Source organism: Sander lucioperca, chromosome 4, assembly GCF_008315115.2.
Source record: "Sander lucioperca isolate FBNREF2018 chromosome 4, SLUC_FBN_1.2, whole genome shotgun sequence".
Taxonomy (NCBI): Eukaryota; Metazoa; Chordata; class Actinopteri; order Perciformes; family Percidae; genus Sander; species Sander lucioperca.
Window position 1 is genome coordinate 22,334,946 of NC_050176.1, and position 24,438 is coordinate 22,359,383.

The window sequence follows — 24,438 nt, forward strand, 5'->3', positions numbered from 1 at the left end:
ATAAAAAAAATCAAACAACAAAGTTCAACAGCCCTATAACCTCAACAGAGATGCTTCGGATTTATCCTAATTAAATAGGTAGATCCACAATAAAAATTGAGAAGCTGAAAACTCTCGATGCTCGATTTAGCCATTAGCTAAAGAGACTAAAGGTGTGTTCAGGCTGAGCACCGAGTGTAATTTATCGGCAGCGCAATTGCATTTAAAGTCAATGCAAAAACAAGAGTGGATGCAATAAACCCCTAGTCCGTTGAACACTTTGGTCCAGAGAGAGATATCCAAAGGCAAGATTGCCATGAAATTTGGTTTCCCATATTCACTGTCAGTAAATAGTCATAACAAGGTATCTCTAAAACTAACGCATCCATTTGTATTGCATTTTCTGCAAAAATCTCCAAAGGCGACCAAAGTGACATTTTCACTTGTACCTCAGAAAAAAGGAGCATCTAAAAAGGCAGATTGCCATGAAATCTACAGAGAACATTCATTCATCCCAGAGGATAAGCCTCTTTTCTATTTCTACTCTACTCTTGAACACATTTTGAAAAGACTCCTTCCATTTCCTTTACATTCCATTTTCGCTCTTTCAATTCACTTCGGGAATGAATGTGTTGAATCTACCAGTGGGAAACAGGAGGATACTTTTGCCACCTGCCACCTGACCACGCCCACCTCACCTGGTGACTATAAATTGTTTGTGAATCCTTTGGCTCATCCTTTGCGCTCTCTGCCGGCACTCCAATGCATCCTGTGTGGGTCTTCATAAGTTAACGTGAGTCACTCTATCATTTCGATTGTGTTTTTATTAGTGCTGTCAGTTAAACGCGTTATTAACGGCGTTAACGCAAACCCATTTTAACAGCGTCAATTTTTTTATCGCGAGATTAACGTTCTTTTTGGCCTAGCAAACTTTGTAGTTTTTTTCACATGCTGTTGCAACAACTAGTAACGTTAGAAAAACTACAACACCACACCGGATCTAGCTAGACCGGAAACATAACAACAGGCACACCGCACACACTTGTTTGGGCTTACGAGCCGGCCAAAGAGCAGTAGGCTAACATTATGTTTTGAGTGGATGGCGAGCGTGAGACGCCGAAATGGATGCCAATAAGATTCTGAATGGAAAGTTTACTTTTAAAAAGTTGCCAAATGGTTCCATTGACAAGACCAAAGTGATCTGTGTGTGTTTAGTCGTTGTGAACTGAGCTATCATCGTAGCACGTCCAGTCTGAAATACCACTTGATGGCCAAGCACACAGCTGATGCCAATTCTCCGCCCCCTCGTCAAAGCCAGGCGACAACGGATGACTTCAGACAGAAGCACATGGATACCACAACTAAGAACAAACTTACTGCAGCCATAGCTAAATGGGTGGATACTGCATGTAGGCCTGTTAACGTTGTGGAGGACGAGGGTCTAGCTGATATCATTTGCATCGCATCCAACGACTGGACCTACAAATTGCCTTCGAGAGCCGCCATTACAAGCCATGTACAGAAATTGCACAAAACGGAGAAGGCTAAGGTACAGCAGGCGTTGGAGAAGACAAAAGCAGTCGTATTTTTTTCACCCTTTTATTGATGGACAGTGTAACATTGTGTGAGAGATTATTTGCTCCAAGTGTGAATGTTAGTGTGAAATTGAACTCTACAGTATGCCAATGTTGTTTTCAATAAAAAAACATTTGCACAAAGCAAGCCGATCCACTTTCCCATGTTGATAAGAGCATTAAAATGAGAAAAAATAATGGGACAAAAAGAAATCAAGGGACATTTAGAATAGATAAAAATGTGCGATTAATTGCGATTAATTGCGAGTTAACTATGACGTTAATGCGATTAATCACGATTAAATATTTGAATCGTTTGACAGCACTAGTTTTTATGCCTTGTCATGATTTACTGTCACTTTGCTAACCTGTGCACTGCTGACTGGATTCCTTTGTTTGCCAGACATGTGCCATGAGCCACGTGGAAAGATTGTTTGTTCGAATTATCTTTTAAAGCCTGTGCAGTTGTGAGTAGTAAACTCACATCTCCTTTGTTCATTTGTATAATTTGTTTAATTTATGTGTTGATTGACCACTGTCTAATTGTATTGTTATCTCTTTGTTATCCCTTCATGCAGCACACAAACCTGAATGCAATGAATCAAATCACCTTGAAGGATAGGAAACTGCCGTGACCTAACGCGACGCACACACAGAACGTCGAAGGTTTTTTGTGACTCTCGGCATGTGGCTGTTTGCCAGAAGGCACATTTAGTTTCAAAAGAAGCTGGAGGCAGCAAAAACACGCTGGCTAAACTATTTAAAAATTGAGGGTTTGTTCAGGAAACCCCTGTCTGTCGCTAGCAATGATGACGCAGTAATTAGTGACGATTCTCTCCGACCAATCAGTAGTCTGCAGGTTTTCACGTCACCTTTTGGTATCGCCTCAGCTCGCTTGGAACCTTGACGCAGGTGATACTAAAAAAGTACCTGTTAGCAGGTACCAGGGACTTTTTATCATCATGGAAAAACAAAAAAGTAGATTAGAGGCGAGTCGAGCAGGTACCATGTAATGGAAAAACGCCATTGGTGTCGTTTTGAACTGTCTCTTAACCATCACCTGCAGCAAAAGTTAGAAGAATGTAAGAAGAGAAGCTCACCTTGAGGATCACTGTTCCAGGGTCGCTCTCTTCTTCTATAATGCCACTGTAGGTGCTCTGTGTGAATTGTGGTTTTGTATCGCCGACAGCAAGAATCTCCACCTGTGCTGAAGCGGAGCGAGACACTATGCCTCCTAGAGGAGAAGAATAATATCAGCATTACTTGATCAATAAAATGATTGATCAATATGTGAAAAAAAAAATACTGTTCACATTTACCATCTCTGGCTGCAATGAACAATAGGAACTCTAAGGTTTGATGTGCTTCCAGTGGAATCATTTTCGTCAGAGTGATTGCTCCGGTGTTTTCATCAATGGAGAAGTAATCGTTTTGATTCCCAAAGTCGATGGAGTATTTGATCTGTCCGTTGACACCGGCGTCTGGATCTTCTGCCTCAACCTTTGAATTATATGAAAGAGCAGAAAATATAAAACTACAGATCTCTCAGAACATTTTAGTCGGGGTTTATGTTGGCAGTTCGGATTGGTTACTATTAAAAATAAATAAAAAATCTAGGTATGAATCTCTGTGCGCGCTACAATAAACGGTACTGTACAGATTCCTCACCTTCAGGAGAAACATCCCCTCTGTTTGGTTGGTGAAAATTTTGCTCCCATACTGGCTGCTGGTGAATTTAGGGCTGTTGTCGTTCTCATCCAGAAGAGTTACATTTACAGTTGCCGTGGCACTATGGCTGGGTGGGTTTGTCTCCTTGGCTTCAACCTTTATGACGGACAAGAGAATAATGTCTCAGGATGATATCAGGTCTGTTTAGACACAAAGTCCTATAAGTGCTATAACTGAAAACACCTGAGCATTGCATGTCAAAAGATCCACCTCCATGACAACTGAGCTAAATCTTCCCACTGATGAAGGTTTTATACATTAAAACGTTCTGAAAAAAGCTAGTAAGTAGCTTGCTTCTTCCTATTCTTTCGGCATAGTAGGTGGTTGCATGCATGTCAATACCTTCTGTAGTGAAAATATTTGATCCAGCTTCTCCTTAAAGGCCCCATTAAATGGTTTTAAATGAGACACAATACATTGGGCGGATTAGCAAGTGTAAACCATCTCAGTAAGGGAGTAACATGCACAGTTGCTTTAAGCCGACCCCTATTTTAAGGTGGATTTTACCTTTAAAATAAATTAATCTGTCTCAGATTCTACATCACCTGAAACATGATCGTCGCAGTCGCCTCTCTGTCCAGAGCTGTGGAGTTCCTCACTCTGATCGTCCCATCAGAGCTGATGGAGAAAGGAGCAGATTCTGGAAGGACCCGCAGTGTTCCCACAAATCCTCCCTGATGGAGATTAATGAAATGATGGAATAAGAAATCTTGTGTAGTATAGCATTCAGGTTAGGGTCAGAGATTATTACTGTGTTAGAGGAACATATTTTTGATTTAGAAAGCCCATTAGAGGAAGTTTGGACATATTAAGTGAAACAAAATGGCAATTTCTGTCTGTTTGATTATCAGTCTGACATTGTGTTCATGTTGGCTGATTTCTTGTTGGGAAGGGGGGTTCTTTTGTTTAGTTTTACGGTAAACAATCAGGAGCAAGTGACGTACTTTATGTGTCCCGCCAGTGGACGCGGGAATCCTTGATAGAAGTTGCAAAAAGCAGTTAACGTTAGCCATGCTAGCAGCTCTGTGAGGTTGTGCTCCTGCGATGTAGTCCCTTGAGCTAAATGCTGATGTCAACATGCTCACAATCACAATGCTAACATGCGGATGCTAGGCAGGTGTAATATTTACAATGTTTTCAATCTTTGTTTACCATGTTAGCATGCTAACACTTGCTCATTAGCACTACTGCACAGCTGAGACTGTTGGGAATGGCACTAGTTCTGTAGGTATTTAATCACAAACTAAATTAAATTGAAAAAATTGACTATAGCAGATGTGCCACAAACCACAGCCTTCAGTGGTCCCAAGCTTTGTCAGGCAAATCATTCACCCGACCGCCTACCTTAGATTTTTTCTGGCTGCTTTTGCTACTGAGATTTATTATTCGCAAGACCTTATTTAGCTGCTTCTCAGGATAACATAGTTTGAGGAGTGTTTGTTTAAACAAATCAAATCAACGATGGTTATCAAAGTGTAATTTACCAGAGAAGACACAGGTGATCTGCAGGCTGCATGCAACTCACCTCATCCCGGTCAGTGACCTCCAGGGTCAGGATGGACGCGCCGCTGGCCAGGTTCTCAGAGACGGCCACGTCGTAGCTCTCCTTACTGAACTCAGGCGGGTTGTTGTTCACGTCCTTCACCTTCACCACCACAGAGCCGTTCCCAACCAGAGAGGGAGTTCCTCCATCGGAGGCCTGAACCACGAGGCTGTACACCTTCACCTCGCTGTAGTCCAGAGGCTGGGCCAGCTGCAGAGTCCCGCTGGAAGAGTCCAACTCAAAAACAGGAGAGTCTGATGAGGGACTCTGGCTCAAAATACTGTAAGTAACGCTCCCATTTGCTCCTTCATCGGGGTCTACAGCTGATAATGTGAGCAAGCTTGTACCCACTGCCACTGTCTCCAAGACTTCACCCTGATACTCAGCATTTGAGAACTTGGGGGCGTTATCGTTGATGTCCGACACTCGGACCAGCAGGGAGGCTGTGGCCGACCTGGCTGGACGACCCTGATCTTCAGCCACCATCAGCAGGCTGTACTCTGCCTTAGTTTCCCTATCAAGTGCTCCAGTCACACTCACCCTCCCAGACACAGGGTCCACAGAGAACTTCCCCTCTCCTCCTCTCAGAGAGTATCTGATCTCCTTGTTGAAGCTGCTGTCTTTGTCTGTAGCGGGAACAACAGTCACATTGGATCCTACCTCTGCGTCCTCTGGGACTGATGTTGTGACAGAATCAGAGGTAAAAACAGGACTGTTGTCATTGACGTCGGTGACCTGAACCTCCACAACTGCACTGTCACTGTTGACTCCGTCAGAGATGGAGATCGTCACAGAGTAGTTGTGTGGAGCCTCATCGTAGTCCAGCTTCACTTTAGTGGTGAATTCACCACTGGAGGAGATGGCGAACTTGTCAGCTTGTGTATCAACTCGGAGAGTCACAGGAATCTCAGTAGCTACCGCTATGAAGGCCACCTGAACACATAAAGATGAGAAGGAGCATGAACTGTGAATTTATGGAGAATCAGAAGTTGATTATCCCATTTTCTGTGAGTACCTAATACAAATTGACTTTGGATGTTAGATAAATAGGTGGTTAATAAAAACATCTCAGACATTTTGATATGGACAACTTAAGTAAAAACTTACCCTAAGAATGACAACTCCTGTTTCGTGCTCTTCTTCCACGGTGCCACGGTAAACTTTGTGTAAAAACTGAGGTTTAGAGTCACCAGGAGCACTAACGTTAACCAGTGCTGAGGAGGAGCGGGATATGGTTCCCCCTAGAGAAGAGGTGGAGAAGAATATCATAATGACATACGTGTGATAAGTCTGTTGACAAAGTAAGTTGACATCCCCTACTTCATCACAATTATGTAGCTGCAGTTATGTATAGGTCTGGTACAGGTACTGTACCAAGGCCTCAGCAGGCTTCAAACTAACTAGTTTGTACGTCTCGTCTAAAGTCCAAATGTTTATACCTGCTCCAAATTATTTATTCTAGTGCAATACAAACTCTTATTCCAGTGCAAAATTGGATTTCTTTTAAAATGTTTGAAGTTCTTTTGTCTTTGTGAATTTTTTCTTTGTGATATTTGTGGGGTTTTTTTGCACTGATCAGGAGTAAGGCTCATAAATTCATTATATTCTGTCCAATGACAATAAAGGCTTTCTGTTCTATGGCTGCGTCCCATTGCCATGAGATTTCCCTCCAAGAACTGCATTTGGTCGATTATAACAATGAGTAGTAATAGTGTGAAAAATAATTCATATTTGCACACCTTCACACACCTGAACAATCACTGTGTAAATTGGTGTAATTGTTGGATTGTCTGTTTTGGAAAGTTACATAAATTGTCGGATACAGCTCTTCCCCCATTCAATCACTGGAAAAGAGTTTCTCAGGCGCTGTTCAATTATACGAGAACCACTTCCCCTGAAGCATACTGAGGCCTTTAGAGTTCTCTTAGCTTTAATATTATAGCGTGTGTTTTATCATTCTGTATAGCATTGAATTTCTGCTCCATGAAACTGTGCTCTACAAAGAACTTAGACTTGTCATTCAATCAAATCTCAACAAATCACTTGCAGTGAGGGTTCTCGAGTTATTAACCCTGAGTTTTATGTAAAGCCTGTGTTAATGGGTAGTACAACATAATGTCCAAGGCTGAGAAATGTAAATGTAAAGAGCCTTTTTGAAAGATTCAACGGTAGAGAGTTGGAGCAAATAAAGGTTTGTGTCCGTGAACACCAATCTGTGTAAGGGTGTAATAAGAATTTTATGACCACAAAGTATTTGATACTGCTAAAGCTTGACGTGACTGACCGAAGTGCAGTAGTTGACAGTTTCAGCCCACAGAGAGCAGACTAACGAAAATATCAGATACAGAACCTAATGTAAAAGACATTGGTATTTGAAAGATATTGATATTTACAGAAGGATTCATGCTTAGTGCCAAATAATCATTATTGTTGATTACAAACAGGGCATGAAGTTAACTTTTTTGACCACCAGCCACTGTGGCAGGTGAATGTTTAAATCCACCTGCCACAGGGACTTTTTACCAGCCAGTTTTTTTTTTGCGTCATAAAGGTGAAAAACAGGAATTGCTGTGACTCTATGATCCTATCCTGTCCTATTCATGGTAGCCTACTCGTGAACATTGCGCCGTCATCACGTGCTGTAGTAGGGGGGCCCGCCTTGATAATCCTGAATAGGGGCCGGTGTTGGCTCGTTATGCCACTGCATATAAGAGATGAGATGACTGACAAAATCAGGAGTAGCCTACGTGCACCACAACAACAACAAAACACTGGTGAATGCGCACCATAACACATGAATGTTTTTTGTATAGTTCTTAAAAATAAAAAAATAAATAAAAGGAAACTTGTTTTGGGGAGAATAATACTTATTACTATTAGGCTAATTAATTACTCTGGGCTGAGATTTTCTAGGAACCTTACCAAAAAGGCTCAGGATGCTGCAAATGTTGGTAAAATATGAAAAAGGCTGGTGGATTTAAGACACAAAATAATTTATTGGATGAATCCAATATGAACATATCTGTCATTGTCAGTGGCTTGTTAATCTTTACATTGTTAGTTAATTTCCTATCCTGGCCTTGGACACACATTCATACGGTTTAATAAAGTACTTATTAGACTTTAACTTATCATTGCACGGTCTTTTGCTGTACGTTTTGTTGGTAAATGTGAGATGTTCGAGTCACACACACGACTCGTCTTCATATCAGAAACTAGGAAATTAACTTTACCCGTTCTCACTCCCGCTTGGTCAGTGGCTGCACGTGGGATGCTGGGATTGTGTGAGTAATGAAAATGCGATAGGGGGCCCCGGCTGTCAATCAGTGTCTTCCAGTGATGCGGGCCCCTGATTGGACCAGGCCCGTAAGCAACCGTGTACCCTGCTTACCGATAGTTACGAATCTGAATCACTCAATTCTCATTGGCTACCCGCCAATGTGGCAGGTAGATTGACAGTTTCACCCGCCAATCAGAAAAGTTACCCGCATTTGGCGGGTGGGCGGGTGCCAATTTCATGCCCTGATTACAAAGATGTGATTTAGTGCTGATTAGCTCTTTTGCTATAATAGGCTGAATCATCACAATCAGAACAAGTGATTCTTGAATTTCTGACAAAATTTAAGAAGTACTGGATACTCAGATCTACCATCTCTGGCTGTTATGTAGAGAGGGAATGCCAATATCTTGTTCTCCACCAGGGGAATGATTTTAGCCAGCGTGATGTCTCCACTGTTTTCTTCGATTGAGAAGTATCCGTCATTGTTGCCAAACTCAATAGAGTATTTGATCTGCCCGTTCTTATCAGCATCTGGATCTTCTGCCTTAACCTTTGAGTTCAATTACACACATCACTATCTTAACATTAAATAAATGAATATGACATAACAACCAAAGAATGACAACAGTAAAAACTAAAATAATCGTATAACTATAATGAGTCCAGCATAGACAAGACATGACTCATTAAGTTTGTTAAGTCGTAGAAAACAGGGTTCAGGGTTAGTTAAAGAAGGGTGTTATCAGCATAGCAGTGGAGGGCAGATGTAACCCCACCAAATGTTTTGCAAAGAAAAAGAAAGGGACCTGAAATTGAACCTTGAAGAACTCCACATTTAATTTCTGCTACAAGTGATGACACCTTTGTAATCTAAACAAGGGTGTTTTTATCAAAATAAAACAAGCTGAACCAATTTCTAAGGATAATGTGAATTTAGAAATGTTACTATCTGGTCACGTAAATCTATTTCTAACAGAGTATAATTTACAACTCAAAGAGGATCCCCTCTCAGTTATGTAAAAAATAAGTTTGGAGAACTTAAGATGTATAAAAATCAAAATATGTTGCTGCTGTTATTTAAGGGATTGACACAGTAACTGGCCTCATGCTTAACACTTGGGGGGGAAATATGGACCTTGTAAAAATGTGGTGACAACATGGATTACATGATTTAAATCAGATTCAGAACATGCTTGAGAAATATTTAACAGAACGGTTTTAATCACTCACCTGGACCAGAGACATTCCCACTGTTTGATTTGCAAACACTTTTCCCTCGTACTTCTTACTGGTGAATGCAGGACTGTTGTCATTCTCATCCAGAAGAGTTACACTGACTTGCACCTCTGCAAAATTTTTGGGTGGATCCGTCTCAGTTGCTTTGATCTTTTAATCAACAAAAGAACAGCAAAGGTTAAGGTTACAATGCATACAGGTCCAGATACAACACAGTCTGTTTCCCCACAGTTTAAAAAATAGTTGTAGCAAGATAACAGGACATGTCTGGTGATATTCAATATTTATTTTCTGGTCAAAACATCCCATCAAAAGACCAAAACCTTCAGTAAATGTATCGACTAACTAGCTGTGTGTTGTCAGTGTTAAACACTGCTGCAGGTATTCATGCACGACTGTTGTTGGTGATTTACAGAGGTGGAAGACTTACTCAGATCATGTATTGCAGTAAAAGTTGAAAAAACAGTTTTTTAGAGTTACAATCTTATCATTAGATTAGATTAGATTATTATTAATCTCAAAGTTACATCTTCTTTAAGTAATAGCACAAAAGTATTATCAAAATATACTTATATACTATAAGTACCAAAAGTAAAAGTGCTCATTATGCAGTATAATATATCTTATTTTATTGGATTATATTATGATCCAATAAATTGTATTAAATATGACTCATAATTTAAATAAAATATTTTATTTAATTCAAGTAGCCTACTTGTACATAATTATTTTCTAGGGTTTAAAATGTGTACAGATCTGACATTTTCCCCTCATACTTCTGTCGGAATGGGTACGAAGTTGGCATTGAATTTCATTTGAAATGGATTAAAAAGGTCTTAAAAAGCCTTGAATTTAAGCACGTTGGAGGATCCTGGGGGTACCCTGTATATTGTTTGTGTTTATTTGTTAAACGTGACTTTTTCATTGTAGCCTAGGCTGTACAAACCATCACGAAAAAGAAAGAAAAAAGAATTATAGGAATTGTATAGTAGGCCAATTTTGGAACAATATTATAGTTATCTTATAGAAATAGGCTACTATAGGTCTAGTATTTTGGGACATACTATAAAAGTATTACAGTATTGTGGAGACTATTATAAGACTATAGGCTACTGTAGGAACATTATGGAGGGTACGGTTATTATAGAGATCATAAGTAACCTGGGCTATGACTAATGACTACGTCCTAGGACCAGGTGAAGTGATTGGTAAGCATGTGAACTAAATGATACACAATACTATTGCCCAACCAGCCAAAATGACATCAAAGTTTTTCAAGGTTGGCAGGTCTGAAACTATGTTTTTGAAAGGTGTTTGAAAAGACTTATATCTTCAGAAGTAACCAAAAACATTTGGGGCTCCCGTTTAATCCGAAATCTAGTTTACCTGAAATGTAAATCTTTCAGTCGTCTCTCTGTCCAGAACTGTGGAGTTCTTCACTCTGACCGTCCCATCAGCGCCGATAGAGAAAGGAGAAGATTCTGGAAGGATCTGCAACTCTCCCACAAATCCTCCCTGAGGAAAGAGCATCATGGATGAACATTTACATTTTAAAAATACATAAATTATTACCTAATTTCTGAGTGTGGCTACAAGTAAAATCTACCTGGTCCAGGTCGGTGACGACGGCTTTGAACAGAGCAGCATCAACAGGAGAATTTTCCAGAAGTGTTACAGAGTAGTCGGGCTGGTCAAACTCTGGAGGATTATCATTCACGTCCTCGACAGTGACAGACACCACAGCATCCGCCGTCTTCAAACTGTCGTCAGTCTGGGCCGCCTGCAGCGAGAAAACATTACAGATAATCACTGATTAGAAGTTGTTGTATACTATATATAAACATATAAAAATATATATATTTTTACTCGTTCACATGCGTTGATGTATTGTGTGACTGCATATTCTAAGTCTTTTATTTTATTTCTTATTATTCCTTTTTCTTTTCCAATGTTTTTCAATCACTGTTCAGCATTGCATTTTGTTATGTTTTAAAATGTGCTATATGAAATAAAGCTTGATTGATTGATTGATTAAATGGCTAAAAAGAAATTACAATGCTGGGACTGCTATTATAGATACTATTTTATTACTACTACTACTACTACTACTACTACTACTACTGCTGTGTTTTAGCTTGCTTTCAGTTTTGACACAGCCTTGAGTGGGTGGTATCCTTAAAGAAGCAGTAGGTAAGACTTCTAAAACTAACTTTCTGTGTCTATGTTCCAGTAGAACTACATGAAGCAGGTAATTTAAAAAAAAATCTGGCTCCTCTGGCTCCACCTACAGCCTGTAGTGCGATTTGCAAAAATCCACCGCTCCCTGTTCAGATGCACCAATCAGGCCAGAGGGGGTGTCTAACTACGTGTCAATAACTGCTCATGCACACGCATTCATTTTCCCTTGTGGGGGGGAGGGGCTTAGGAGACCGTTTTGGGCTTTAGCAGAAAGGGGGGAGGGACTGAGAAGTTGTTGATGTTCACATTTTTTGGCTAAGTCCTGGATCTTCCCAGTCCTATCTACAGCACCTTTAATTGTTATGTTTTTGAGCCAGGGTCCTAGCTGCTTGCAAGTGAGCTTTTGGGGCTGCCAGTCACCAAAAAACAAGACCGAATTTTGCACGACATGTCTGTTCAGGGAGAAAGATCTCTCCTTTGTAGCTCTTCCTGAAGTTTCTTTCATTTTTCCTGTTAAAGGGCTTTTGTGGGCGTTTTTTTCTTATCTAAATCGAGGGTCTAAGGACAGAAGGTGTCGAATGCTGTGCGGATTGTAAATCTCCTAAAGGCAAATTTGTGCTTTGTGTTATTGGGCTGTGTAAACTGAGTTGGATTAAACCGGCCTGTGACGTACCTTGATGCTGACAGAGATCACGCTGCTCATCTCCTCTCTGTCTAAAGCAGTCAGCACAGTCACAACTCCACTGCTGGAGTCAATGTCGAAGTTTCCCCGATACTTGTCTGGAGACACTACACAAACAAAGACAATATTAATTGCTATAGGATTTTTCCAAATGTTTTATCAGAAGTCTGAGCTGAATTCAAAGTGTTTTTTTTTCTTGTCATTTACCTGCACTGATGCTGTAAGTTAAAGTCACGTCGATCCCGATGTCTCCATCCTGAGCTTTTATCGCCTCTGGCTCAATGGTCCGAAAAGGCCCAACCTGAAATTTATAATACACCAGGGGTTAATATTCTGATTCTGTAAATAAAATTCAAAAGCATCACTCCTAGCCAAAATTCCTCCGGTTAAAGGTGCAGTAGGTAAGACTTATAAAACTAACTTTCTGTCATATTTGCTGAAACTGACCCTATGTTTGAGTAGAACTACATGAAGCAGGTCATTTAAAAAAAATATGGCTCCTCTGGCACCACCTACAGCTATAGACAGTTAAAGAAACGGACCAACAGATCCCATTGCTCTGGACTGAGACCAGTGAAGGATATTAGAAGCTCTTTCCCGGTGATGGCTGAGCGTTACTGAGCAGCCTCCAACTGAGCTTGAAGACGTAGATGTGACGTGAGCAACCTGTCTGAAAGTTGGAAGTCTTCTGGTAGCTGTGCCAAGAGAAATCTCAATCATTCCCAATCTAGCAGAGACGGAGAGCGTAGGTATATGTAAGGAGATAACATAGGCACAGCCTAATTATTGATCACTAAAATGCTAGTTAATAGTAATTAAACTTAAACAGCTAATGGAAGTCGAAACTGCCTGCGAGCTTCTCCTGTACTATACGGTAATTCCTCTACTATGCGACAGTAAGTCTCGTGGTTATGACCCAATCGTTAGCCTGTTTTTATAAAAACGTCTGCTACGGAGCCATAATGTGAGATACAAGGTAATGGAGCCTTTTATACATTGTCGTGTTTCTTTAGAAATAAACAATGGACAAATAAAGTCTTTAAACGCTTCAGATGTAAAGTTATTCGCTGTCAAAGTGATGTCAAAATGAATGGCAGTCAATGGAATGCTAACGGCGGGTGAGAGCTAGGTAGCATCAAAATGGCACCATAGGAGGTACGCGTTGAAGAGAGGCTCACCCCCTTGCCTACAGCCTGTAGTGCGATTTGTTCAGATGCACCAATTAGGGCCAAGGGGGGTGTCTAACTACGTGTCAATCACTGCTCATGCACACACATTCATTCTCCCTTGTGGGGGGAGGGGCTTAGGAAGTCCTGGATCTTCGCAATCCTACCTACGGCACCTTTAAGATTAAGAAAACAAATAAAACACTAAAGTATACATAAAAATACATCTATTGTAAGAGCTGAGAGATGTCCAACTTACTCATTAATTAATTAAGTCTTAGAAATGCACCACAACCTCGCCACTGTGTAGATTTCTTTAGCACATAGATGCTTAAAAAAAGACACGGCATTATCTGTGAGAGAAATGTTGCAGGATGTAGTTTAAGAGACTCACCTGATTCTCTGGAATAAAGGACTGGTACACATTGTGGCTGAAATACGGATTTAAGTTATCGAAGTCGAGTACGTTGATGGTCACAGTGGCTGTGTCATTTAATCCCAAGTTATCCTGCAGCGAACACAGACAGCCGGATCATTTAGGTATTCATCTCATCATGGCTCTAATTCCTTCTGAATGAGCAGATGTGTTCACTTACCTTGGCCGTCACAAGGAAGATGTACGTTTGCACTAAATTGTAGTTCAAACGTCTCTTCAAAATAAAAGCCCCAGAGTTGGTCACAATAAAGTCCTCTGACGTTGGTGCCTAATGACAGAAAGTTACCATCACACATCCACACAGATAATTGTTACTTATCATAACACTTGTGGAAGCCCAGAGCGGCAACAGTGACTCTTCATTGTGTTTTATTTTTCCCATTATCTTGAGACTGAAGAGGTTTTAATCTCAAATGAAAGATATCTGTTTTTGAAATCATGTATATGATAATGTTGGCAGTGTAAATGTTTATGTACATGTTTACTTTTCCTGTATGTTTATATAAAAATTACAGAGCCCCTTAAGGGACATGGGGAATTCTTTTTTTGCTACTCGTAAGAAACCAATCTAAGGCTAGCAAAATCATGCTAACAAGGTACTAACGTCATGTGGCTAAAGTTAAAGTTCACATTCAAAGCATGAAATTGGTTAACAGTTGACTTATCATCTTTAAGTTTGTTAATTGCCAATATCGGGTACATTTGCGTTGTGTTTTCAGGAAGATGAATACTTGGTTTGTTGTGAGCACGAGATACTTTCGTCTGCTCAAGAGAGAAGTATCTCGTGCTTGCAAGAAATTAAATACATTACAAGTCATTATTTGGATTTACTCATCCATTTAAAAACACATAAGCAACTACATCCGCCCGTAGCTTCCACAGTGCAGTGACAATATGAGTCAATGTCGACCTGTTTACTACGAATATCTCGTAACTTTAAAAGTTGTCATTAAAACAATAATTTAGGTACTCTCAGTAACTAGCATTGGTGTAAATGGAAACATTCATTGTAGTTTTTTCCAAATATGGTTATATTATTATTTTATTACAATGCTCTTATACTATGCTTTTAATGTTTGGTACATGTTGGTAGTTTTCTTTCTTTTTTACTCTTTAAAGTGTCTTTGAGTGTTGTAAAAAGTGCTATATGAATAAAATGCATCATTATTATTATTATTATTATTATTACCATGGAATATGTCACTACGTTGTTCGCTGGGGTGCTGTCTCCGTCTGTAGCTTTCACTCGAAGAACCTCGCTCTCCACCGCTTGTGTCTGAAAGAAGAAAAAGGCTGAGTGACCCACAGATGCTAATAAACATACACATGCATGTATTGTTGTTCCTACAGGTCAAACATTTGAGCCTGAACACAACATTTGTAACTGCAGTTATCTTTATTTAAACGGTAACTACATTTCTTTTCAACCTGGACCCTAATTTCCCATGTTTTCGTGTCCTTTCTGTGATTATGTGACTGATGGGAGCAGTGTTCTTTGAATTTGGTCCAGTATCATCAAGACCGGGTAGTCAGCAGCAGCGGAACAAGCTGCACTATATATAATATGTACACCTTCAATATACATATTTATTTTTTAACAAAAAGCTCTATCTCTGTAGGGATCCTTTCCATAATGTTGCAGGGCTCTCAAGTTTTGAAGACAGGCAAGAGTGACATTCTATGCACCTATTTCTACCTTTTTCTGAATCAATTTATGCTGGAAATATCTTTATGTAAAGGGAAACATAGATTACAATCCAAATATAAAAACATAATGGAATTTATTGCAATAAGGCTCTCAGGCATTCTGTATTGCTTTCATCTATTTATTCTCCTATACATCGACTTTTCTAATTATATCTGAGTCAGCACACATGTAGCCTCTACAGGCATCATTTACTCCTCCCTTCTCTTTTGTATCTTTTGTTGAGGAAGTAACCTACTTAAATGTGCATGACAATTATTCACCTCACTGATACATTAATTCATTTGAATTTATTAATAAACCCCTGGACTGTAATATTGTTAAGTTTGAGCAAGATTTCTGCTCATGTTCAAAACTTTGTGCACATCCAAAATATAACTGTGTTCTCTGAGATTTGGAGGAGTCGTGATATTTTGAGAAAAATAAAGTTATAATACTCACTATATTTCAGAAAATAAGTTACCTGTACCATAGTCTGCTGTGCAGTACGTGATTGCTCTGCTGATACGGTAGATCTCAGACCTTCTGACTGACTCAGAGCCCCGTTTGGGTCTCTGGTCTCTGAATGAGAGAACGTTTAGGGAAGTGTCTGTACGCTGCTCTATGCTTTTTTTTTCATTGGTTGTTGCGTTAAATCTTACCCAGATACAATAGTGCTATTTTCTGATTGGCTATTGTGTAGCCCCTTTCTTTTTTTTTGATTGGCTGATAAGTGGCAGGCTCAACTAAGAACTCTAGGGGAGATGTGCTTGATTCCTGCCGGTTCCATAGTGAGAGCGGCGCGCCAGAGAAATTTTGGGCGCTGCGGCATATTAAATATATTATAAATAGTTTTTCCGCGTGAGAAATACAATGTGTGGCGGGAGTGCGTGACAAAAGACCGAAATGAGTGACTGTCATGCTCAATGCGTGACACTTGAGAGCCCTGTGTTGTCAGACACTTAGAATAATAATCTGAGCCTGTCAGTGGAAAAGCAGCACTTTTAGTGGACGGAAACTGACGATGCCCATTGGTCCTATAGGATTACATTACAGCCTGGTTCGTGGCTGCTGGTTAAAGTGTTCTCGCTCAATACTGGACCCATTTTAAAGATTTGTATTCACATTAGTCACACAACAATGCCTGGAAATAGGGTCCAGGTTGAAAAAAACGTTTTAAAAAGTGAAAAAAAGTTACCTTTTAACTCTGGAAAACTTCTAACTTTTGGAAGCAATTTGGGTAAGCAAGTTAAGTTAGCAAATCAGACGCAAGATAACACTTTGAGCAACAGAGGTCTTTGATCAGCTGAGCCAATTACAGCTAAAGCTTATCCTGCTGGCAGTAGAAGAAGTTTAACAGAACCCTGTTTTCCCAACGCATCCAGTTTAATTAAAGTCCTCCTCCTCATCCACAAAGCCCTCCATAACCAGGCTCCTTCCTACCTCACAGACCTGCTCCACCGCCACAATTTTTAATGTGATGTATGTGCCGGTTTTACTGTAAAGTGTCTTTGAGTACCATAAAAAGCGCTATATAAATAAAATGTATCATTATTATTATGATTATTATTATTAGATAAACACTTTGTTAAAGCTTATCCTGCTGGCAGTAGGAGCTGAGATGCTGAACGTCAGCTGAACATCCTAACGTCAATAGAAATGTATCTACAGTTTCTTTCTAATAGTGTTCATTCACTTACCTCAGAGACAGAAATGCTGTAGGACTTATGTTCAAATATCGGGCTGTTGTCATTGAGATCGTTGATCTTCAGTGTCCGAGTGTTGTTGTGCTACAAAGGTAAAAACGTCAGTTGAAATAATTTATTTTGCAACCTTAGTCTCAGAATACTGTGACTCTTACATTTTACACCCACCTTAATGACGTCGTCACACATGACAGAGTAATACAAGGTGCTGCCAGTCTGTAAGACATGAACACAGAGTTGAGTCGACTCATAGGACACTGAAGATGTGTTAAATAGTAAATCAGTATCTTAAAGATGGAATTGAAAACTACTGTCCCTCCACCCCAGCTCAGCACGGACACAGTCTGGCAAAAAAAGAAGGGATTTTGCTCTAAAAAGACTGCTTCTTGGAAGATATCCACTAACTATTCAGAAAACGTCCGAAAAGGACTTTAGCAAATATTTATAACACTTTATGGCAGGGGGTGTCAAACTCTATTTCACTAAAGGCCGTTTTAAAATCGCTGAGCTGGCGCGCGCAAATGTGACGCCAAAATGACGTAGATCTCGCTGGTGCCCCCAGGATTTTGAGTGCGCGACCGGAGCTGACACGCTCACGCCACGCAGGCAGTGTGAAAGAGGCCTTACGCAATCTTTTCATCCTTTCTTTTTTTATGTATGACTATTGATACTTAATAGGGGGAGGGTATCTTTATAAACCATGTTTGGCTTCTGGCTTCTCCTGCACAACGTTCTCATTAAATTCTTTAAATCAGCAGCTCGTAAAGTTAATTTCTAGGGGACGGGGTTTCCGGGACTCACGGCTGCCAACGTGTCTGCGTCCAGTGTCTTCTTGGTGCGAACAGTGGCGCTGGTATCTCCGAGTGTGAAACTCAGCTGCAGATACTCCAGGTGGGCTGGGAAGAGGTAGGACACCAGCTTCACACCGCTTCCTGCCATGATCCCGCTCACCACCTCCACATCTCCTGCAGCATCATGGGAGCATTGTGAGATGGACTACACACACATCTTATTACCATTTGATGCACACAGAGCACCAATGAGCAGGCTTTTTTCCTTAATGGTGAAATCAGGAAAGAAACAAACACAGGTATTTGTCCTTCTTCAGGCCCTTAGCCAGCCTAAGGAATGGAGGGCTTCTTTTTTTTCAAAAAGTTGATCTTTTTGCAGTTTTCCCCTCATTTTGTATTTAATTATGAGGTTCAAATACTTCATTTTGATGCCCTTGGCCTCACATGTTTTGCTATGAGTGCATAAAGTTAGTTGCGTGGGTTGTTGATGCATTAAGACGCTAGATTGTTACATGTCGCGTCCTAACCCTAACACCAGATACTGACTGGTTGTCGGACCCCCCCGGACCCACCCAATACAGTAAAACTGCACATTTTAGAGTGACCTTTTATTGTGGCCAGCCTAAGGCACACCTGTGCAATAAGGATGCTGTCTAATCAGCATCTTGAAATGCCACACCTGTGAGGTGGATGGATTATCTCGGCAAAGGAGAAGTGCTCACTAACACAGATTTAGACAGATTTGTGTTAAAGTATGCTGGCTCTATACACGCTTAAAGGACTGTTTATTTACATGGAGTCTGGTGGGTTTGGCAATAGCGATGTAGGGGCTTACTTACAAAAAGCTCTATCTCTGTAGGGATCCTTTCAATAATGTTGTCAGACACTTAGAATAATAATCTGAGCCCGTCAGTGGAAAAGCAGCACTTTTAGTGGACGGAAACAGACAATGCCCATTGGTCCTATAGACCTTTTTCACAGCAGACATGTTGACATGTCATAGTAGGAAAAGCACAGGTGTATTCAAAACCATTAATGATGGCTGCATTCCACTTAGGAGAGGCCCTGGTATTGTGCATGCTGACTCACTGGAATAGCTTACTGGGACACTTGATGGAATTGAGCCATCGTTAAGGTTATCAATTTCACCTGTGCTTTTCCTACTATGACAAGTCAAAATGTCTGCTGTGAAAAAGGTCCATAGGATGACATTGCAGCCCGGTTCGTGGCTGCTGGTCAAAGTGTTCTTGCTCAATACTGGACCCATTTCCATCATGCTGTCTAATCAGCATCTTGAAATGCCACACCTGTGAGGTGGATGGATTATCTCGGCAAAGGAGAAGTGCTCACTAACTCAGATTTAGACAGATTTGTGAATAATATTTGAGAGAAATAGGCCTTTTGTGTACATAGAAACAGTCTTAGATCTTTGAGTTCAGCTCATGAAAAATGGGGGCAAAAACAAAAGTGTCGCGTTTATAATTTTGTTCAGTCTATTTAAAAGACACTTGTTTATTACTTTTGTTTATTAAAAACAAAAAAACTGACTTAAACTATGGACCTTTGGCAGTGGGGGGGACCACCTGAACCCCCCCTTGTCTACGGGCCTGTTCTCCATGATTTCTCAGAAATCACTGATCATGAACTTTAAATAAATGATCTATCTTCAAACAAAATCCAACATTTTCCCATGTATGCTGCATATTGAGAAAGAAAATGCTTTGGCAAATAAATGGGTGGTAACCTCATGCATCAGCAACACTTTGCTCTCCCGTAAATGATAGTACATCACCAAATTTTCAAAAACAAATGGGAAATGGTATCTGTTGCAATTTCGCTGTTGGTGAATCTGACCCTGGTTTTACTTGGTGTCTGATCTGAAACCATATTTTGTAGCACCACAGAAATAGTTTGACCCTCCTATTCCAGCACATGAAATGAGGTCGATGAAATGATGAATAACAGATTAAACATGAAACCACTTTTTATCAACATTATTTAATCAATAGATTTGGCTCATAAAAAGGACAAGATTAACTACAAACATTATTTGTAATCTTGTTTTTTTTTCCTTCAAAATGTGACTTTAAATGTATCTAATTTAATATATCTTAACATAAATCTTTAACATAAATATCATATTTAATTCACCTTCATATCCTTCATTCACTGCACCCACAAGTTGATCGTTATCTTGTTCACAACTTATGGTTGAAGTACCTTGAGGAACAAAAGAAAAGTTAATATTATATATATATAAAGATTACAGTCAGTTGTACCCAAACTACTTTGTTCAACAGGCCTGATACAACATGAACTATATCAGCTTTGTTAAAATGGTTCAATGACACAAAACAGACCATTTAGAGTACGTGAGAATGTACTGTGTGTTTAGTGGTAATTTGTGTTCAGACTGCGTGTTTAAAAAGCCTTTTTTACCATCAAGGCCAGGGGACTACAGATGATAAATAGCCTTTTGGTTCATTCTGGCATTTTTAACCCATGTAACATCATACATTTTATTAATTTGCTCTCTTCCCTTCCTAAATAAGCTGAATTAAATTCAATTGAATATTTTTTACATCTCATTTCTGTTGTTATGAGCATATAGGTAACAGCGTTACCATTACACCACTGACAACTCTGTTTATTACGCTATGTTGTCTGTTATGCACTTAACCATTTGATTTGATCAAACCATTTGATTTGATCAAATGGTTAAATACTTACGTACAGCGGACTTTGGACTTTAAAGCACTAAAGGGTTAAATGAGACGTGATCAGATTGATATGACTGCATAATTTCATGCAGATAAAACGCTGAGTCAAGCTGCCGAGTATCTGCTTGTGCTTGAGCGGATCCACCAAAACAAGTTCCTTCCCGAGACTATTTTTTGCTGCGTCCGGCGCTTATCACCACCCAAAACGATTGTGATTGGTTTAAAGAAATGCAAACAACCTAGATTGTTTTTTTCCCCTCCAAACCCAGAATGTATCTGTGGCGTAGCCAGACCTTACTCCACAGCGCTGTGGAGATAGAGCTGGAAATTAGGGTTGCGTCCAAAATCACATACTCTGCACTATGTCGCTAAACATGTATTCTATCGTTCAACATACTTTTGTGTAACTAAACAGTAGTGTGTATCTTTTCGTATGCACTCAGCTGTAATTTTCAACGTCACTTCCTGAGAGCCTCCTTGCTGTTGGAGACGCGTAACCATGGTAACCCCTGTTGACCTCTGCTCTTAAATAACTGAAAAGGGTAAATAACTACACCAACAGTCGTTTAACTATGTAGAAATATGATTTAGAGCGTTTTGGACGTTACAGAGCTGCCATGGTTGCTGTCTGTTTGTCTGTTATTTGCATTGTGGGATACTTTTTCCCGGTGTAGTGTCCAGTGTTTGCATACTGTAATATCTATTAGCAGTTAGTATGCAATTCACGTACTTTTGGTTTCATACTAAGATTTTGTTTAAAAAAATCTCACATACTGTTTCAGGCCATGTCCACACGTACCAAAACGATCTTTTTTTCCCCCGTCTTCCCTGGCATTGTTTCAAGAATATTTGCGTCCAAACGGATCCATTTGTAAATGACTCAACACGCTACTTCATATTCTAGGCCTGTAGGTGGTGCTGTTTCTGCTACAGAAATTCACCAAAAACAGAGAAGAAGAGGCGGAGAAGAAGCGGCGGCGGAGAAGAAGAGGTGGAGCATGCGTATAAAGCTTGCGCGCTGTATACAAACAGACAGTAGAAGAAGAAACCAAACACAAGAAGAAGATGACGAAAATGGCTCAATATCTTCTCCAGCAGGAACACAAGCATTGTTGTTGTTGTTATGAGCATAGATAGTATATAAGAATGGACCAACAGATCCCGTGTCTCTGGACTGAGACCAGTGAAGGATATTAGAAGCACTTTTCCGGTGATGGCTGAGCGTTACTGAGCAGCCTCCAACTGAGAGAGACGACGTAAATGTAACGTGAACAACCTGTCTGAAAGTTGGAAGTCTTCTGGTAGCTGTGCCAAGAGAAATCTCAATCATTCCCAATCTAGCAGAGACGGAGAGCGTAGGTATATGTAAGGAGATAACATGGACACAGGCTAATTATTGATCACTAAAATGCTAGTTAACATTAGTAATTAAACTTAAACAGCTAATGGAAGTCCAAACTGCCTGCGAGCTTCTCCTGTACTATACGGTAATTCCTCTACTATGAGACAGTAAGTCTCGTGGTTATGACACAATCGTTAGCCTATTTTTACAAAAACGTCTGCTACGGAGCCATAACGTGAGGTACAAGGTAATGGAGCCTTTTATACATTGTCGTGTTTCTTTAGAAATAAACAATGGACAAATAAAGATTTTAAACGCTTTAGATGTAAAGTTATTCTCTGTCAAAATGGTGCCAAAATGAATGGCAGTCAATGGAATGCTAACGGGGGGTGAGTGCTTATTAGCATCAAAATGGCACCGTAGGAGGTTTGGGTTGTGAGGAGACGCTTACCCCCTTGGTTATGAGATGTCGTCGCAGGATAAGAGGTTGAAGGTTAGAGGTCGAGGGGTGTGGCAATGACATCATCGATACGCAAGTATGCGGCTTCGCTGTCCAAACGAAGACGCAAGGGCGGCGTTTTCGAATTTTTTCACCCTGGGACCAGGTTTCAAAAAAGTGCGTCTTCAGGCAGTGCGTTTACAGGATTGGACGATCGGCCAAAACGATGCAAAACATTACACCAAAAAGCGTTTCCGTGTGGATGGCCCCTCAGCCTACTAAATAGCATGTTAGTAGGGAATTTCGGACGCAACCCTAGGAAAGACAAAAAACTCCAGGGTGCTCAGGAAGTTCAGTCAGATGTTTGAAGGTGCTCTTTGGGGTCGGGAATTCAATTAAGTGTAGAAAAAAAGGAAAATCCAAGGCACTCTTCTTCAAAATGATTTAAAAAGCCTTTATTTTACTGGCTATTTCATAGTAGAAAATTTAAAAGACATAGGGAGAAGCAACCCTAAGACATTTTAAAGGAACAGGAGAAGCTCAAAGTCAATCCTAAACAGAACTGGCAGCCAGTAGAGAGAGGCCAGGGTAAGAGTTATATGGTCCCTCTTCCAGGTACTGTGGTGTAACTGTCAGGAGCTTGTTCTGGGCCAAATGCAGTCGGGACAGGATTTTTTTGTATTTCTCGTTGATGTTTTGGCGGATCGACATAACAAAAATGTCTAGTTACTGACACAATCTGTTATATTAAAAATCCAGATCAGAGGAGAGTCAGTCTCATTTTTCCTACTGTTACGGTTTTAAATCAAATCTGTTTCTTAAATCTAGCAAATGCATTCTGGCTCCACTCACCTATAGGACTTCCGGTAACGACACACACACAAATGGAGAAAACGAGGAGTCCAGTCCGAATCAAACCAACGGTGTAGGCCATATCGGCTCGGTTGTGTTTTCCCAAAGCCTGAAAAGCAACACTGAGCTGATCACCTGCTGAATCGCAGGTGATAAGAAGCGCCTGCAGGTTTACGGCCCCCTCCCTTTCCAGCAGTCCTGTTTTATGGCAGGTTATAAATGGTTACAGGTGTCACTGATGGTGCCAAAGAGCAGGACCAAGCCTGTGTTTCATTTCCCCTGAAACCCTGTGGAAGAATATCGTGTTTGAACTTCACAGGAGGAGAAGTTTGGGCTACATTCATCTTTTCTCGATAAAGGCTGGCCCTATTTTACAGCTCAGAAGTGAATTGTCTTTTTGTTTTAAACCTTCATGTGGTTTTTTTATTGTGTTTTCCTTTTGTAGATTTTCATATCTTTGTGGATTATTGTAAAATGTTTGTTGTCTCTTTGTAAACAGACTTTTGGTTGTCAGAGACTAAGGAAATGGAGGTTACCTCCAGTTCTTCTTTCTTTCTCCTCTTGGTAACTGTGACCGCCCCTGCTGCCATTCTGCTCAAATCTCCTTCTTTAATCTTCAAGTCATCATGAAGAGGCTACAATTGGTAACTTTTTTTTTTAAATATTATGAAATCACCTGGCGCTGACCTTCCTTCTCTGTTTCTGCTGAAATGACTCAGGATAAAGAGCAGAATCTGTTTGACACGTAACTCTTACACAATACATGTCCCTACAGATGAAACAAGAGCTGTCAGACACAACCGTTAGACCGATGGGCTGCCCAGTAAGAGCTGCTCTAAGAGCAACTTTTAAAAATGTAAATGGCCTGTATTTATATAGCGCTTTTCTAGTCCTAACGACTACACAAAGCGCTTTTAGATAGATAGATACTTTATTGATCCTCAAGGGGAAATTCAAGGTCCCAGTAGCTTACAGACATCACACACAACATACACATACATCATAAACAGGATGAAAAAATAAATAAAAGAAAAGATACTAAATAAAAAATCCACATGAATGTACTAAGGGATGTATAAGCATGAGAGGCTTGCAGTGACAG

General features: G+C 40.2%; 1 protein-coding gene across 1 annotated transcript in view; it reads right to left on the bottom strand.

The window, feature by feature from the left end:
• The window catches only part of LOC116052195 (cadherin-23), a 44,009-nt gene extending 20,483 nt beyond the window's left edge, over positions 1–23,526 (bottom strand). Inside the window, exons 1-20 of the mRNA XM_031302732.2 lie at positions 23,337–23,526; positions 20,135–20,203; positions 17,994–18,157; positions 17,361–17,408; positions 17,187–17,276; positions 14,992–15,078; positions 13,963–14,070; positions 13,761–13,874; positions 12,408–12,501; positions 12,192–12,307; positions 10,947–11,120; positions 10,727–10,855; positions 9,335–9,490; positions 8,474–8,654; positions 5,932–6,065; positions 4,807–5,757; positions 3,827–3,955; positions 3,222–3,377; positions 2,873–3,053; positions 2,654–2,787 (exon numbers count right to left, since the gene is read on the bottom strand). Of these exons, the coding sequence (XP_031158592.1) occupies positions 2,654–2,787; positions 2,873–3,053; positions 3,222–3,377; positions 3,827–3,955; positions 4,807–5,757; positions 5,932–6,065; positions 8,474–8,654; positions 9,335–9,490; positions 10,727–10,855; positions 10,947–11,120; positions 12,192–12,307; positions 12,408–12,501; positions 13,761–13,874; positions 13,963–14,070; positions 14,992–15,078; positions 17,187–17,276; positions 17,361–17,408; positions 17,994–18,157; positions 20,135–20,203; positions 23,337–23,418 (3,297 nt within the window). The 5' untranslated portion in view covers positions 23,419–23,526. The remainder of the gene's footprint in view (positions 1–2,653; positions 2,788–2,872; positions 3,054–3,221; positions 3,378–3,826; positions 3,956–4,806; positions 5,758–5,931; positions 6,066–8,473; positions 8,655–9,334; positions 9,491–10,726; positions 10,856–10,946; positions 11,121–12,191; positions 12,308–12,407; positions 12,502–13,760; positions 13,875–13,962; positions 14,071–14,991; positions 15,079–17,186; positions 17,277–17,360; positions 17,409–17,993; positions 18,158–20,134; positions 20,204–23,336) is intronic.
• Positions 23,527–24,438: the final 912 nt, after the last annotated feature.